Source organism: Carcharodon carcharias, chromosome 16 (genome assembly GCF_017639515.1).
Source record: "Carcharodon carcharias isolate sCarCar2 chromosome 16, sCarCar2.pri, whole genome shotgun sequence".
NCBI lineage: Eukaryota > Metazoa > Chordata > Chondrichthyes > Lamniformes > Lamnidae > Carcharodon > Carcharodon carcharias.
The window spans coordinates 75,229,048-75,245,930 of NC_054482.1; the positions used below are offsets into that span (position 1 = coordinate 75,229,048).

Consider the following 16,883-nt stretch of genomic DNA (forward strand, 5'->3'; position numbering starts at 1 on the left):
GCCATAAGCCTCCCTTTTTCTTTTTATCCAATCCTGTATATCCCTCAACATCCAGGGTTCCCTGGATTTGTTGGCCCCACCCTTTATCTTTACTGGAATATGTTGGCCCTGTACTCTCCCTATTTCCTCCTTGAATGAGTCCCACTGCTCTGACGCAGATTTACCTAAAAGTAGCTGCTTGCAGTCCACTCTGGCCAAATCACATCTGATCTTATTAAAATCAGCCTTTCCCCAATTTAGAACTCTGATTTCTAGCCCATCCTTGTCCTTTTCCATAACAATCTTGAATCTAATGGAGTTATGATCACTATCTGCTAAACGCTCCCCAACTGATAGTTCTACCACTTGCCCAGCTTCATTCCCTAAAATTAGGTCCAGGATGCCCCCACTCTTATAGGACATTCTACGTACTGGCTTAAAAAGCTTGCCTGGATGCATTTTAAGAATTCCACTCCCTCTAAACCTATCATACTATGACTAACCCAGTTAATGTTGGGGAAGTTGAAATCCCCCACTATTATTATCCTATTATTTTTACACTTCTCTGAAATTTGCCTACATATCTGCTCTTCTATTTCTCTCTGACTGATTGGGGCCTATAGTACACTCCCAGCAATGTGATTGCTCCTTTTCTGTTCTTCAGATCGACCCATATGGCTTCATTTGAGGAGCTTTCTAAGATGTCATCCCTCCTTCCTGCTGTAATTGATTCCTTGATCAATATTGCGATACCCCCTCCTCTTTTACCTCCTTCCCTGTCTCACCTGAAGACCCTATATCCTGAAATATTGAGCTGCCAATCCTGCCCCTCTCTCAACCATGTCTCTGTGACAGCAATGACATCATACTTCCATGTGTTAATTTGTGTCCTCAACTCATCTGCCTTATTTGTCAGACTCCTTGCATTAAAATAAATACCATCCAATCTTGCCAAACACCCTTGTGCCTTAACTGGCCTATAAATTCTATGCCTTCCAGACTCACTTGTTCTCTCTTCTAATTTTGGCTGTGCATCTCCCCCTGCTGAACCTCCTCTTAGGATCCCACTCCCCTGCCAAGTTAACTTAAACCCTCCCCAACAGCACTAGCAAACCTCCCCGCAAGGATGTTGGTCCCATTCTGGTTCAGGTGCAACCCGTCCGCCTTGTACAGGTCCCATTGCCCCCTGAAACGGTCTCAATGTACCAGAAATCTAAAGCCCTCCCTCCTGCACCATCTTTCTATCCATGCATTCATCTGGACTAACCGCCTGTGATTTGTAAATCCCATTGTTTCCATTTGTCTTTAGAAGTTACTTTTCCCAGAATATAAAATCTTTCATGTTATCATTATGGCCAGCACTTTTGGGAAAAATCAACATAATAACCTTGCCTTATTTCTCTTGCCAGTTGTAAAAATCTTATCATGTCCCTTTGAAAATCAAACCCTTCTCCACTTATCTAAAAATGCAAATTCCATTCACAGCATATCTGCTGGCCTCACTCTAGCTTTGCTCACTTCTTTGATAATTTAAACCTTGCATCCAATCGTCTCTAGTTTAATTAAATTAGCTCCCCACACAGAACTACACACAAATACAAGCAATATTAGGAAAAATATGATAGTTTCTTGACACTAGTGTTATTGGGTCACGTGATGTTATGTGCGCTCTGGGCACCTTTAAGGCGGTGCTGTCCCCCCTTCTCATCTGCATTCTGGACAGATGAAGGTGTAATGCTGAAGGGGATATGCATGCAAAAGGATCAATTACTTTTGAAGTCCATTTTCCCACTGTATTCCAGCAAGTTCTGCATGAAATTAGACTGTGCACATAAGCACAAGTCCGATGACCTCCGCCAGATTCTTCCAGTTGCTATCTTGTGCTTTCAGGAGAGTCTTCACTGCATATCATCCTCCTCCTCGTGGAATCTGGCTGCTATTGGGGCCTCACAAGCACGCCTGCCTCGAGGTCAGAGCAATGGCCTTATCGCCTGCATCCCAAGCTTCTAGGGCCTCATTACACTCTTCCCTTTCCACTTCTTCCTCATCTGAGGAGATGTGCAGCTCAGCCATCTCATCATCCAGGACCCTTTGCATCGCCAGGTTGTGCAGCACACAACAAGCCACGATGATGCATGGCATCCTCTGGGGGGTGTACTGGAGTGCTCTGCTAGACCTGTTGAGGCACCAGAACCTCATTTTCAGGATCCCAATGTCTGCTCCATTAAAGTCTGGGTTGTGGCATGAGCCTTGTTGTACTTTCTCTCAGCTGGAGTCTTTGGCCGCTGCACATGTATCATTAGCCATGTCCTCTGTGGGTAGCCCTTGTCGCCGAGGAGCCAACCCTACAGCCTCTGTACACCATAGAAGATGAAAGGTATCTGAGGATGTCTGAGTTGTGGACGCTCCCTGGGCATCATCTGCAAACCTGCATGATCCATTTGTCATAGTTGCAGACCAGCTGAACTTTGAGCAAGTGGAAGCCCTTGCGATTCACATACTGGACTGCTTGTTGCTATGGAGATCTTAGAGCCAAGTGGGTGCAGTCGATAGCATCCTGCACCTGCAGGAAACTGCAAATCTTAGCAAATCCCAGCGCTCGTTTCCTTGCTTGCCTGATCTTGGTTGAAATTGACAAAGTTGTGTGCCTTGGCGAGGATGGCGTCCATGACCTCCTGGATACATTTGTGGGTAGAGGCTTGAGAGATCCCACACAGTCACCAGTGGAGCCCTGGAAGGAGCCACTGCCATAGAAATTGAGCGCGGTGATCATTTTCAATGCCAATGGCAGTGGATCCCCTTTGAGTACCCAAGACGCCAAATTCTTCAGAAGTTGGCATATGTGAATAACCAGATCACTTGATAATTGCAGTCTTTGGCGACACTGGTTCTCACTCATCTGCAGGTAGGACAAGCGCCATTTATATACCCTGAGTCTAGCAAGGCACCTATTAATGATGGCTCTCTGTGGGTCTTCCTCTACGTATGGAGGTACTCCTCCCTTTGCTGAGCCAGGTGCCTCCATCATATTCTTCTCCTTCTTCTATCCTGCCTTTAAGCCCTGAGGCAGACAACGAAATCACCAGGCTCCATGCTCCTGATGGTTTCCTCACCACAGTATCAAAGAGAGACGCGAGGGTCAGCATATGTCTCCTAAGGACTTCTCTTGGTTAAGTTCTATGGCTCCAGCTGCGTCTCAAGGCCCCTTCACGCATGCCGGAGAATCCTGGCCACCACTTGGATGGCCTGTGTTTAGCTTCCTTGATGCCTGACCAAAACCCCACCAATCTCCGCCCACACCACATGACCGAATGGCGACAGCTTTGGTCACTCAACTGCATCATGTGCTCTCGGCTCAGGTATTATCCTAACTCCCATGCAAAGGCTGTGCGGTTAGTTTGGGCCATAAGGGTCACTGCTCAAAGCCTGAATACCTACAAAGCAAGGGGTTCTGAGCACCTCTCTCAGTGTCTGTTCCATGCCCACCTATGGCAAGTGTATCCTCTAACTTGCCCAGTCACCTAATTGTTCTGCAGCCCCATAAAACTCAGGTTATTTTGCAGTCTGCACCCAAGGGGTTAAAAGTTCAGGAGCAATCAGTGGCACGATCAGGAATTTGTGTTGCTTGAGTGGGCATAATTGTTTCCGAAGCCAGACTCCAATTATGTCAATGGAGTTGATGCTGAACAGTCTCAGTTGCGGAAAAATGCGCAATCTTGAAATGCTTTTCCATGTGCCTGGTTGATTTCTATTCCCCACCCTGGCACATGCCTGTGTTCTTCCTTTAGTTTGTGCTGCCTTGCCCCTGCCCCTGCACGGCGCCTACCACCCTATTCCTGGCCCCCCAGCCCTCACACTGGAGCCTGGGACCCGAAGCTTTCCTTGGTGCTGTCTTGGTCCCCCTGTCCATCCCGCACTGAAGCCCTTGTCCCGGCACCGCACTGAAAGGCAGTCGGGGAGAAATTGTTTTGGAGACTTCCTTGCAACTAACCCCTGAATCCGCGGCGCCGCTTCCTTGAATTCTTATGGGGGATCCTTGTGAGCACTGCGCTAAGCTGTGTGCCCTCACCCCTGGGTTCCCCTCGAAGTTCAGTTTGCCAATTACATGCCCTTTAAAGGCAGTTGTAAATTACACCGTTCTGAAGTCTCACCGGCGTGGAATTCAAATTTGACGTGTGGCGGGATGATTCCAGCTTGTGGCTACAATAATGAGATGCAAACTTATGAAAATTAAGTTCCCAATGTTTGGCAGTGGGAAACACAGCCTGCCATTGACAGGGGGAGGAAACAATCAAGTCCTGGAATTACGTTGCTGGGAAATGTGACTAGGGCCTTCTCATGAGATTTTCCAATCACTTGGCTGAACATGCTCGGCTCAATCGTATACGGAAAATCCTGGCCATAGTCTTTTGCAAATAATTTTCTGGTTTCTGATAACAGAACTATTCAACCAAAACCATTCTGTTATGGTTTTTGCACCAATTTGTCTTATCTGTGAATTGTACAATCAGTTATTGTCCTTGGTGGATAAACATGGGGAAAAAGCATATCAGATCAAGTTAATAGATACAAAGGGAAAGAGAAATATTTTGTTTAAAGCATTGACCTTTTAATATAAGAAAATTATATAATTCCCAAATATTTTGACTTCTTATTTTTAAAAAAGTTATCTCTACAATGGAGACCTCAGTTACAGCCCTCCTCTCCACTTGGCTACTCTGATGATCTTAATGACAGGATATCTACCAAACTGATTCCATTGGAAATAGCAGAGAGTGGAATTTCTGACTGGTCCGAAAGCTGCTGGAGGTCCCAGAAAAGCGTGTGACAGATTAACAGCCCCATATAGTTGAGGACGCTGGAATGATCTAACTGGGAGGGAGACACTGTCACTGCCTCCATGCTGTTGTTAAAACTGACAGTTGTTTTGAAAAAAATATACATTGATATGATTTCCTTAGTAGCACTTTGGAAAGAAATGTAATCTCTATACTTTCCTTTCCCTTTAACCATCACAATTCAGTGGATGTATATTCATTCAGCAGATACGTATTTTGTCTGTACTGACGGGACAGCACTTTGTATATATATTTTCAATACAGGAGACTATAAAATGTATCTATGTTTGTCACATGAGGAACATTAATACTCACTTCTTGAAGAACAGGAATAACTGGTGGCTTTCTTTGCTGTAGAAAGTAGAGCACCATGAGGACGTAGGCATATGAGGACAGGCTTCCTCTTGAAGCATCACCAATATCACAACGCTATAAAAAGTGCATGTTTTCAGTTAGAAAGAATACTGAAACAAAAAACTGCTGAGATACTTTTCATGATTCATCAATTTTCCATTTAATTTTAATACTTATACTTCAAAAACTTCACCTTATCCAATCAGAGAGAATGCAGATATGCTCTAGTCATGCCACAAATCCAAGTTGACAAGGACATTGAACAGAATTGACCTTCCCTCAGACCCATTCCCCTGGTTGCTAGTTCTGTTACCAATGAAGGACAAGGGCAGCAGATACATGGGAACACCATCAATTGCAAGTTCCCCTCCAAGCCACAAAGCATCCTGACTTGGAACTATCTCTGTTCCTTCACTGCCGCTAAATCAAAATTCTGGAACTCCCTCCCTAACAGCATCGAGAGTGTACTTACACCATATGGACTGCAGCAGTTCAAGAAGACAGCTCACTACCATCTTCTCAAGGCAATAACGGATGGGCAATAAATGCTGGCCTAGTCAATGACGCCCACATCCCGTGAATGAATCAAAAATATGGTGCAGGTTCCATAGGTGAGTGTAACTGTCACTCGCAACATCCTTGTTATGGAAAAACACTATCTCTTTCACCATAAACATGGGATATGTCTATAAGTGCTTAATCCAATAAAAACATGTGATTTATGACCACTGCCTAGAACTGGTAGGTAGCAAGCTGCCTGGAGTCTCCTCCTTGAATTCCTTTCCAACAAGTTCTCTCTAACAAATCACAGAATGTACTGCTTTAAAGCAAAGAAACAGTTGATGGTAGGCAGAACAAGACAGTACCACCATTGGTTCTGATGAAAGGTCATCTCAGCCTGAAACGCTAACTTTCTTATTCTCCAAAAATGCTGCCTGACCTGATCTACTGAGTATTTCTAGTATTTTTTGTTTTGATTTCACAATTCCAGCATCCATTTCCTTTTTGTATTAGTACCACCACTGGTCTCCAGCTGTTCATCAAGAGTGAAATTACCCAAAACATCCATCTGGGTATTGTGCTTCCCTTCCCTACACTGATTCTGAAGTGTGTTAAACTGTTGCATGAATATAAACAACTGTGTCATTGCCATTAATGTGTCCTCCTGTAAATGTTGCATTGAGAATGTATACAACGATACTATATCAATGCGAAAAGACGTTTGATTTTTCCATTAGTAATTAAAAGTTTAACCGTTTTTCTGTTTCATGATTGGCTTTTTGAAATTGTTTTGATGCGCTAATTTTAAAATATATTAAAATCATTAATCAGAGGTTTTCATCTACATCTGCAAAAGGACCCTTTCTTCTCCTCCCATTATAAGACTTAATAAGTTAACTGGAACACAAGATCAGTGGCTGAAAGCATTTGCTGAGTTTCATTATCTATGGTAATCTGCATGTATGCATGTCTTTTGATGAATAGCATTACAACACTGAATCATGAAAGACAGCATACAGTATTGTGATAAATCATACTGTTCTTTATACTAATTTACTACAGAATTAGATTAGTGTTATAAGACATAATAAATAGTAGCAGGAGTAGACCATACAGCCCATTGAATCTGCTCTGCCATTCAATACGATTATGGCTCCCCATATCTCTTCCCTGAGACACCAAAAATCTGTCTATCCCAGCCTTGAAAGTATTCAATGATGGAGCATCCACAAACCTGTGGGGTAGAGAATTCCAAAGATTTACAAAAGGAAACTTCAATTTATTTTTACTGTGACATTAAGATGCAATTCTTGTAATCAAATAGGTGAAATGGGAAATTGTGTTTTGTCCTATTTCAACTTCACTTTTTTCTTCCTTACAGCTGAATGCCGAGTCAGGATCCCAGGACTTTGCCAGTTTATAATTGGCCAATACTTGCATGTGAATGACACAGGCTCTTTAATGTTACATTTACCCTTTGATGATGCCAAATTTCCATTCCACGCCTTCCCCTGGTGAAAGAGTCAAAATTAGGAATTCTCATTGCAGGGAAATATTGGTGCAAGCCCTGGTATGATGCTACAGCACAGTTCATGGGATACTCCAGTCTACTATTTTCATCTTTCATCTAATTTAAATACAAACAAAACAGCCCAGAACAAGTATAGCAATACATGACCAAATGCAATGAGTAAGATAAATCTATGACAAATACTTGTAAACAATATTGTAAATTTACCTTGGCAAATACCTTCATAGTGTATCCCAAATATTTTACTCTAGGATCAATAGCAGCATATGTAGCCAACATCCTTGTGTTATGCTGGGCCTGTAAAAAGGATCCCAGTGTTATTACTGGAAGCCTTGCAACATTACAGATTGAATACTAGCCTCACATTAGATAAACATACAAACCATATTTTTATAATCATTTCAATTACAGAATTACTTACTAAACAATATTCAACTTTTTGTTCCAATGACAAATTTCTATACTTAACATGGACCCAGGTATATCTGTAGGAAAAAGCATCCAGATTTCCTTACCAAAGTGTTGTACAAGCTGATATCTCCTTCCAATCCACTCTGACGGTGTTCAAATTTTACAATAGGCACTTTAGCTGTTGTTATGGGCAAGATGTTTCTCAAACCTATCAAAATAGGAGATATTCATTGCTGAGTACAAATTGCTGCAATGTTTTCCTTAGTGTTAATGTTTGATCTTGTTATCTAAAATAAAGATGAAAATTGGTTTACCATCAATAAAACACAAACTGAAAAGCAATAGACTCAAGTGTAATAATTCATGCAAATAAAATGCAGGCTGTAGAAAAAAACTTAGTAACTTCAATAATGAAAATTACATAGATCATTTCTCCAAAAGTTTAATATTCTTGTCTGAAACAAAGCACCTACCTGGATGCTTTTTGAGAACTTTTGCTAGACCTTCAATTATTTCTTTACAATTGAGTTTCTGTAAGAAATTAAATGCATTTCTATAGTAAGACAAACAAGTTTAAAGCAAAAGAAAAATATCCACTGACATTAACATCTATAATAAGTACAATGTATTCCAAAATAATTTCAACAAGCCCCAACCAACAAATGTATGCAACTTATTCAACCACATTTATTGTTCAGTATTATCGTGGTTGACGGTTTCATCACCTTGATGTAATGCTTTAGTAATGCAGCAAATTAAGGCTTAAGGGTCAGATGGCATAACTACTTTGAATCTCCTATGTCACCATTTGTATTTCTCTGTGAAAAATATCTTCTAACACAAAGTCATTAGTGGAATAACAAGTATCTATGAAAGATTCAATCCACAAGCAAGCTTGACTTGTGTACAGATTTTTATTAGAACATATTATAATTTTATGAAAAGTAAACAAATTCCTCAAGGGTTGCTATATTTTGAAGGTGTACCATCTTGGTGATCATGGTAATCTAAGGTGGTATGCTTGAATAGGGACTAAAGGGTGACTAAAATACAAGATTTTTACAAATTCATTCATGGGATGGGACGGTCACTGGCTAGACAAGCATTTATTGTTTAAATGGTCTTACATTAGAATACAGAAGCTTGAGCAATGACTAACAGGGTACATTACATGTTGGTCATTTGTATATGTTTCATTTAATTGCTCAATAGCCTTCTCATGCACTGGTAAAAATCACTATAAATCAATTCCATACTCCTATTGAGTTGTTTAGCAACTATCAACTGAAGTTCCAAAGTATTTCACCAGGGTAGTCTAAGGTGAATAACTGGTTTACAATTCAGTCTGGGAGGATGACTTGGGGAAACAGAAATCAAGATACTGAAAAAAAAGCTTTCAGAATCTTTACTGTCCATAGGAGGGGCAGAGATAGCAAGTACAAGGAATGGTATTTCCAACAATGTAATATCCCATTAACATTATACTTCAGTAGTTTTAGCAACAAATATGAACTCACATGCACTGGTAAAGCTTGAATTCAAAAATTTATATCCCATGTAAATAACCACATGGGGCCAGTGAGTCAATTTGTGATACAGTAAAAACATTTTAAACACCTTGAAATCAATTTTACAGGTCTGTTGAAAATAAATGGCTGTAAGGGCACCTGTCACAAAATGTTAAATAATATAAAAAGAAATAAGCCTGTTTTTGGTCTCACTCATTTGTTCTTTGTTCAGTTTATTTTAGAACTGCTGGGTGGAGTAAGCAGCACTCCACAGTGTCATAAAAAGCTTTGTACAAAATGAGCATTGCCTAACTGCTTTTAATCACCAGTTTAATGTGCTAACAAGGAACAAGTGGAAGACAACAACTATTGAGGATGTAACGGGAAATTCAATATATTACTCCATAAAGAAAAACTGCGTTAAATTCCCCATCAGTTAACTGGGAAATATGAATTCCTACCAGGGCAACTTTGATCTATTAGCAATTTTTAAAGAAAATTTTGCTGCACTGAAGAATAGTCTGATATTCTTAAAATTAACCCTTATAACTGAATGGTAATAAAGTGTAGTGGTTGTGCTAATAGCCTATTAATCCAAAGGCGTGGACTAATTCAGAGAACAGTGTTTAAGTGCCACTTTGACAATCTGAAAATCTGAATTCAGTTTAAACACAATGTAGAAATAAAATGCTGCTATTATTAAATTTAATTTGGTGCAGTCACACAGGCACATGAACAAATTCAAGTATATAATTCTAATGGGCAAATGGCAGGGAAATTAGAGCTGAACTTATTAACATAGACCAGGAGTAGGAAAGAAGCAAAATACTGCAGATGCTGGAAATCTGAAAGGAGAACAGAAAATGCTGGAAAAACTCAGCAGGTCCTACAGCATCTGTGGAGAGAAAAACAGAATTGACATTTCGAGTCCGTATGGCCCTCCTTCAGTATTTTAGGATTAAGGCCGGGACCCTGGCACTGGGGTCAAATGGGGGGGTCACTGCTCCACATGTGTAGGAAACAGGTACCCGACAGTGATTTTCCATGTTTAGGCAGATTAATAGTCAGGCCCACTCTCGAAGCGGAAGGGCCAATAGGAAGCTCGGAAGGAACTGCAACCTGCCATTTCAGCAGATAGAGATAGAGAGGCTGCCTCCAACTTGATGCATCTCTTGGTAACTTTTAGAGCTTTCAAAATAAAAGATGGCCACACCAGACCACTATCGTAGAGAGGGAACAGAATGACCTGCGAATGAAGCTGAAGCCAGGCAGTATGGAGGGCCTCAAATGGACCCCCCATTTGACTCTGGTGTCAGGGTCCTGGCCTTAAACCTAAAACCCTGAAGGAGGGTCATATGGACTCGAAACGTCAACTCTGTTTTTCTCTCCACAGTCTGTGCTGACTTCCGTCCTGCCATTGGGAAGCTACTTTGAGGCACCTGGTCTAGTTCCCTACACCTTGGGGCCCTGAGTCGACCTCAGGCAATTGGCTGTAATAGGTCATTTACTCACTTTTACTGGCTACCCACTCCCATATGGAAACAAAAATTCTGTCCTCGGGATAGAATATTATCTGATATATCTAGCAATGATAAATGAACAAATACACTTAGAGACCCATGCTGGAGCAAGGAAAATAAAATAATCTCAAATGGATTAGCAATTGTATTTAAAAATGTTCATGCCAATACAATTGCTATTTCCACTAGCTATCTGATTGTCTGTGTTGGGTGCCCAACATAACATGCTAGAACACAACGTTCATAATATGCTTGCTAACAGATGACAAAGATAAACAATCAGCCAGCTCAAATGTCAATACCCTATTTTTTTAATATTGAATACTGACTTTAAACTGAAAGCTCACCTTCCAACTGGCCATGAGGGAAATTGGGAGATCTGAATTCCTTCATAAATTGTTCTACGATGCTATATTATTGGTACTCCTTGCTCCCCGTTTTCCCAGAGAGTCCTGTGCCCTTTGGGAAAAGCCGGTCCAACCAAGTCACCTCCCTCCATTTCGCAATTCAATTGCTTTTTCACCCTGAGAACAAATCTCACCTCTGCAGTCTCGTGGCCTTCCAAAGTCATGCATATATCCAGGTCGCTATCACGAAACCCAAATCCATTCTTAGATGATCCAAACAAGCACAGCCTGGCCTTGTCTATACTCAAAAAAATATATATATATAAATATTAGTCATTACTGATGCTGATATTATCCTATTATCCAACAATACTGCAAAGGAAGGGGGAGGTGAAGGGGGAAGTTGGATAGAGTTCAAAAGGAAGGGAAGTGGGGTGGCGATCGAAGGGCAAGGGAGAAACAAGGGGAGAGGATGCGGAAGAAGGGGGCAGAGGAGGGGGACTGGAGATTGAGAGGAGAAACAGTAAGGAGGATGAGGATGGGGCACAGAAAATGGCAGCAGATGACATCTCAGTTGGGTCCAGGAGTTAGCATAGGAACAGGAGAAGGATGGTCACCCCTCAAACGTGTTCCACCACCATTCAATTTGCACCGTAACTCCATCTATTCAACTTAGTTCCATAAGGAAGTGCTGATGGTGGCATTAAGGTAGGAAAGCAGAATGTGATAATAGCAGAACAAGGGTAAGCACTCTGGAAAAAACAACATGAACAAGTGACAGATGGTCCTTGTGGGATAAGGGAGAGGGGAGGGGACGGTGGTGGGGAATAAGATCAAAATAGGATAAAAGCTGGGGATAAAACAATGAATAAAAATGAAAATAAATAAAAATAAAAATAAGTGGATAAAAAATAAAAAATTAAAAATAAAAATGAATATTGTAAAAAGGGGTGAGGATGGAGGAGAGAGTTCATGATCTGAAGTTGTTGAACTCAATGTTAAGTCCGGAAGGTTATAAAGTGCCTAATCGGCAGATGAGGTGCTGTTCCTCCAGTTTGCTTTGGGCACCTCCTTTAGCCAGTACCAGTACCATTAACACCCCTTTGTCCTTTTGTTCATGACATCTTTGTCAATCTCTCCTTTGCCCCTGCCTATCGCTGGCCTCCTATTCAGTTTCACCTGCTTCAGTCCCCCTAAACAGTATAAATTTCATCACATTTTTACTTCTCTTTAGCTCTGAAGAAGGGTCATACGGACATGAAACGTTAACTCTGTTTTTCTCTCCACAGATACTGTTAGACCTGCTAAGCTTGTCCAGTATTTTCTGATTTTGTTTCAGATTTCCAGCATCTGCAGTATTTTGCTTTTGTCATAGTAGAAAGTCTGTTCAGTGCATTTCTACTGAGCTGGGAGCTACTGCAATGAGTGAAGGAACGTTGAGAATGAATTGAATACTGATGTTATGGGAAAACTATGCACGTGTTAGTAAATTCAGATGGCATGTGTAATGGATGAAATCAGGTGAAGAGATTAGGCTTTGTTGCTCTTGGATATTAACAGGAAGGCCATTAAAGTTCAGCAATAAACAGGGAGGTGTATTGGGAGGACCTATTTGGAAAATATTTGGAAGAATTTAAATATTTCTTACAAATGTTCCCACTTAGCCATAAAACTAATACTTAAATATATTTCTCTAATAATTAGTGTGCTTGGTCCTCATAAACAACATGAATGAATAACCATTACATTAGGGGAAGCAGTCACATAATATTAGGACACAAGCAGAAAGCTTAAAATTTAAAATTTCAATCACAATGTTACCTACGAGGATAATGAATATCCAGTGAAATGTTAATGCATTCAGAGGATTTCCCATAATCAGAACTAGGAATATAAATTCTAATACACCTTGAAATGAGACAGGAGATGGGTAGGGTTTAAGAGAGAGAAGAGAGCAGGTTAAGAAGGGAATGGGAGAATGTGGTGGGGAGAAGAAAGGGCAAGACGGAAGGCAAGAGAAGGTTGGGGTGGGAGTGAAAAGAGGGCTGAGGTAGAGGGACAGAGTGGGGCAGGTAGAGGGCTTGGAAGAGGAACAAAGAGCTCAGAGGAAGGCAGAGTGAGAGGCAGTGGGGAGAAGAATGCGAAGTGAAGGGATCAGAGGAATGCAGAGTGGAAGGTAAAGCAGTGGTAGGAGAAGGTAGAGGTGGTCAAGGGTCAGAAGATCATTGGGGAAAGGTGCAAGAGTTATGGATGTAAGAACACCGAAAGAAATCATTTAGTCCAACCAGTTCGTGTTGGTGTTTATCTTTCATAACAACAACATTCCAAGCCTCGTGGGACTATCCTATTCCCATATGCCTTTATTGTGTTCTACTTCAACCAACTATTCAATTTACTGTTAAATGCTGGCATTGTCTCTGCCTCATTCATTAAGTTTAGTAGTGCCATAACCATATAACACTTGTGTAAAAGTGTTTCTACTGCTATCTGTCCTAAATCTGTTGTACCCAATTTCATATTTAGGACACAATGCCACAAGTTAAAGATAAGGAAGATTACTTGGCCCATCTAGGACTTTTGTCCTTTAGGGAAGGAAATCTGCTGTCCTTACCTGGTCTGATCTACATGTGACTCCAGACCTACAGCAATGTGGTTGACTCTTAACTGCCCTCTGAACAAGGGCAATTAGGGTTGGGCAATAAATGCTGGCCTAGCCAGCGATGCACACATCTCATGAATGAATAAAAAAAATCTAGCACTTCCACGTCATACTATGCCACCACTGCTTGACAAATTCACACTGGCGTAATGAGATGCTTTTGCAGTAGGTTTTACTATAAAACTTGCTGCGTATATATATTCTAAGAATGCGGCTAAGACTGGGTGCCAGAAGCACTGCATTAATAAACAGGATCAAGTATGATGCATTAAAATTCTAGAAGTTACCATCAAATTCTTTACGAATAAATCTTTCCAAACTTGCTAAGGTTTGTTCTCTATTTTGTTCCTCCAGAGGTGAGAGTTCATCTAAGGATAAACATGTTAGATTTTAGTTATTCATCAGGCTTTATTTATATGACTAAAAAAAAATCAATAATATTGAGATATACACAATCAACTGGATTTACTTATAGATTACAGATACATAATGAAGATAGTTAATATTTCTTCCTTATTTATTTATTATTCAAAATACAAAAATACGTAGAGGTGCACAGTTCATGATTTGAGACCTGCCTTTAAGGACTGGTGTAATAAATAGCTCGACTTCTTTTAGAAGCCAAGTGTCAATCTGTAACATCAATCCATGTAACTGGTTTCTGCTTGTAGTGAATTTTGCACCTGTGCTAATTTTCCTGAATTTTATTGATCTAATACTTTTCATTGATATTACTGTAAACCAACAAGTTATGAAGTCAGAGGAGAGTCTCCAATCAGCTAACACAAACAAATTGGGAGAGACAAAATAACTATCAAAAACATTCTTTTTAAAGGTGATTTTTGTTCTATATTGTTACAAGTACAATAGATGAAAGTTATAATACTCCCCCTACCCTCCACAAGCTGTGCATCTCATCTGTTCATCAGCTCAAATTTATCCACATTTTATGTTTCATTACATTCCTGCTCCCCAGGCTGCAGTGCTGTTGAAATATATAAACTCTGCAGTTCATTCAGTGCATCATTTAAAAAAATATATTTCCTAACTCACTACTGCTGAAACAAAATTACAATAAAGACATCTTATTTTATTTCATAAGTGCTGCACCTCAGGTTAGAGAATGGAAGGAAAGTGGCAAATTTTGGGAGTGGAAGGAAAAGACAGTAATTTGGTAGGGAACATCTTAATATGCTTGGAAGACAAGGCACTGTATCTTGTGACTTATTGTGAGCAAAACCATGGAGAAACAACAATGTTTAATAAAGTTTTGAAATTATCCCATATGGCTACCTCAATTTTAAATTAACTCCTGACTTTGGTCAGTGAAGCTCCCTGACGCTAAACCTCTGGGTTTTAAAATAGCAATGGTTTCGTGGTTATCAGCAGACTTTTATTTCCAGATTTTTATTGAATTTCACCATTTGCCATGGTGGAATTTGAACCTGGGTCTCCAGAGCAATACCATGGGTCTCTGAATACTAGTCCAGTGACAATATCACTATGCCACTCTGAAGCTGCTCTGGCATTACTCAGCAGTAAAGTTGAAATCTTCAGTTAGAAAGCACCCAAATCATCAATGGTGCTCTTTTCCTGGCTGAACAAGGCTATACAGAGCCTAAAGGCATTATATTTATTTAGATTTCATACCTAATGTTCTACTTGTTCTGCATTCTTCTCTGGGCTGGGTGGATGTGCTTCTTTTTAGCTTTGGTTTCTGGAATCTGATCCGAAAAGCTCATTTCCTGGTTTACACGACATGCTCAAATGAAGATTATTTGCTTTGAGAATAACCTTCCATTGCTTTCCATCCCCCAAACAATGAACACCATGAGAAGCTGAGACAAGCTCCACACCCTTTCAAGTTATGCTTGGTGGAAAGGCACTGAAAAAGTCATTACTCTCAGTAGTGACTGGCAAGGTTTCCAAAGAGGATTTGCTGAATTTGAAAGTTAGGATAAACCTAACATGAAGTTTCAATTTAACCAGAACACTGCTTCAATGGAAAAAAAGAAAATGTTGTGTTGTACTACAGTTATATTAATGGTGGCACTCAGTAATATACACGATTTCAAGATAATACCCAAGATAGCAACCAAAATTATAGCTAACAATAGAACAGAACTTACAATGCGTCCAGTAAAGAGAGTGAAAAAAGTCTTCAAAAAGAAAAAAAATCCACCATTGAGCAACCAAGTGCCAAGCAATAATGATCATTTGCAGTGAGAACCTAACCACCTCCCTTGGCATTTAACAGCATTACCATCACTGAATTCCCCCACCATCAACATCCCGAGGGCTCATCATGATCAGAAGCCTAACTAGACCAATCACATAAATACCATAGTTACAAGAGCAGAGACTAGAAATTTTGCAGCAAGTAACTCACCTTCAAACTCGCCAAAGCCTTTCCTGCCTTGTGCCTAGTAGATGGTAGAGTGTGATGGAATACTCTTCCCTTGCTTGGATGAGTGCAACTCCAATAACACTTAAGAAGTTCAACACCATCCAGGAAAAGATGGGATTGGCACCCCATCCACCATCTTAGATTTCTTCCAACACTGGCACGATGGCAGTGTATACCATCTACAAGATGCACCGCAGCAACTCGCCAAGGCATCTTTGACAGCACCTCCCAAAACCGTGACCTCTAATGCCTAGGAGGACAAGGGCAGCAGGTATGTTGGAACACCACCACCTGCAAGCTCCCGTCCAAGTTACAAACCATCCAGACTTGGAAATACATCGTTCATTCATTGTAGCTGATCAAAATTGTGAAACTGTCTAATTAACAGCAATGTAGGAGCACACCTACATGGGTTGCAGCAGCTCAAGAGAATTGGGGCTGGACAATAAATGCTGGATTTGCCAGCAAAACCCACATCATGAACAATGAATAAATAAAAAAAAAATCATAATGTTATTTACAGAATGCAAAGATAGGGAAGCATTACATTTGGCATAGCAATGAGCAGAATCTTATAAGGTAGATTATCTCTCTGACTGATTCTACTCTATGTGCCCTGGCAAGGCAAGTGAGTAAGCATGAGGAAGAATTATTCACTGCTAATAATGAAAAATTGGAGGATTTAAACTTCCCCATAATAATTTATAAAAGCAACAAAATGCACCTCACAGGTCACCAGGAACTTGAGATGTAAAATCTGATCTTAGCTTGTGAAGGTATTCGGGAGAATGCAGAAAAGAGTCACGAGAATGGTTCTAGCAGTAAGGA

The 16,883-nt window shown here is 40.5% G+C and overlaps 1 protein-coding gene across 4 annotated transcripts in view; it reads right to left on the reverse strand.

Moving 5' to 3' along the window:
- tut4 (terminal uridylyl transferase 4) overlaps positions 1 to 16,883 on the reverse strand; it is a 91,931-nt gene that overhangs the window by 27,051 nt on the left and 47,997 nt on the right. For 3 of the 4 annotated variants that reach the window (XM_041208168.1, XM_041208169.1, XM_041208171.1), the window contains 6 exons: positions 13,936 to 14,016; positions 11,184 to 11,287; positions 8,088 to 8,145; positions 7,719 to 7,822; positions 7,411 to 7,500; positions 5,133 to 5,246 (listed from right to left, as the gene is read on the reverse strand). In XM_041208168.1, coding sequence (XP_041064102.1) covers positions 5,133 to 5,246; positions 7,411 to 7,500; positions 7,719 to 7,822; positions 8,088 to 8,145; positions 11,184 to 11,287; positions 13,936 to 14,016 — 551 coding nt within the window. The remainder of the gene's footprint in view (positions 1 to 5,132; positions 5,247 to 7,410; positions 7,501 to 7,718; positions 7,823 to 8,087; positions 8,146 to 11,183; positions 11,288 to 13,935; positions 14,017 to 16,883) is intronic. The other variant, XM_041208170.1, reaches the window with a different exon arrangement.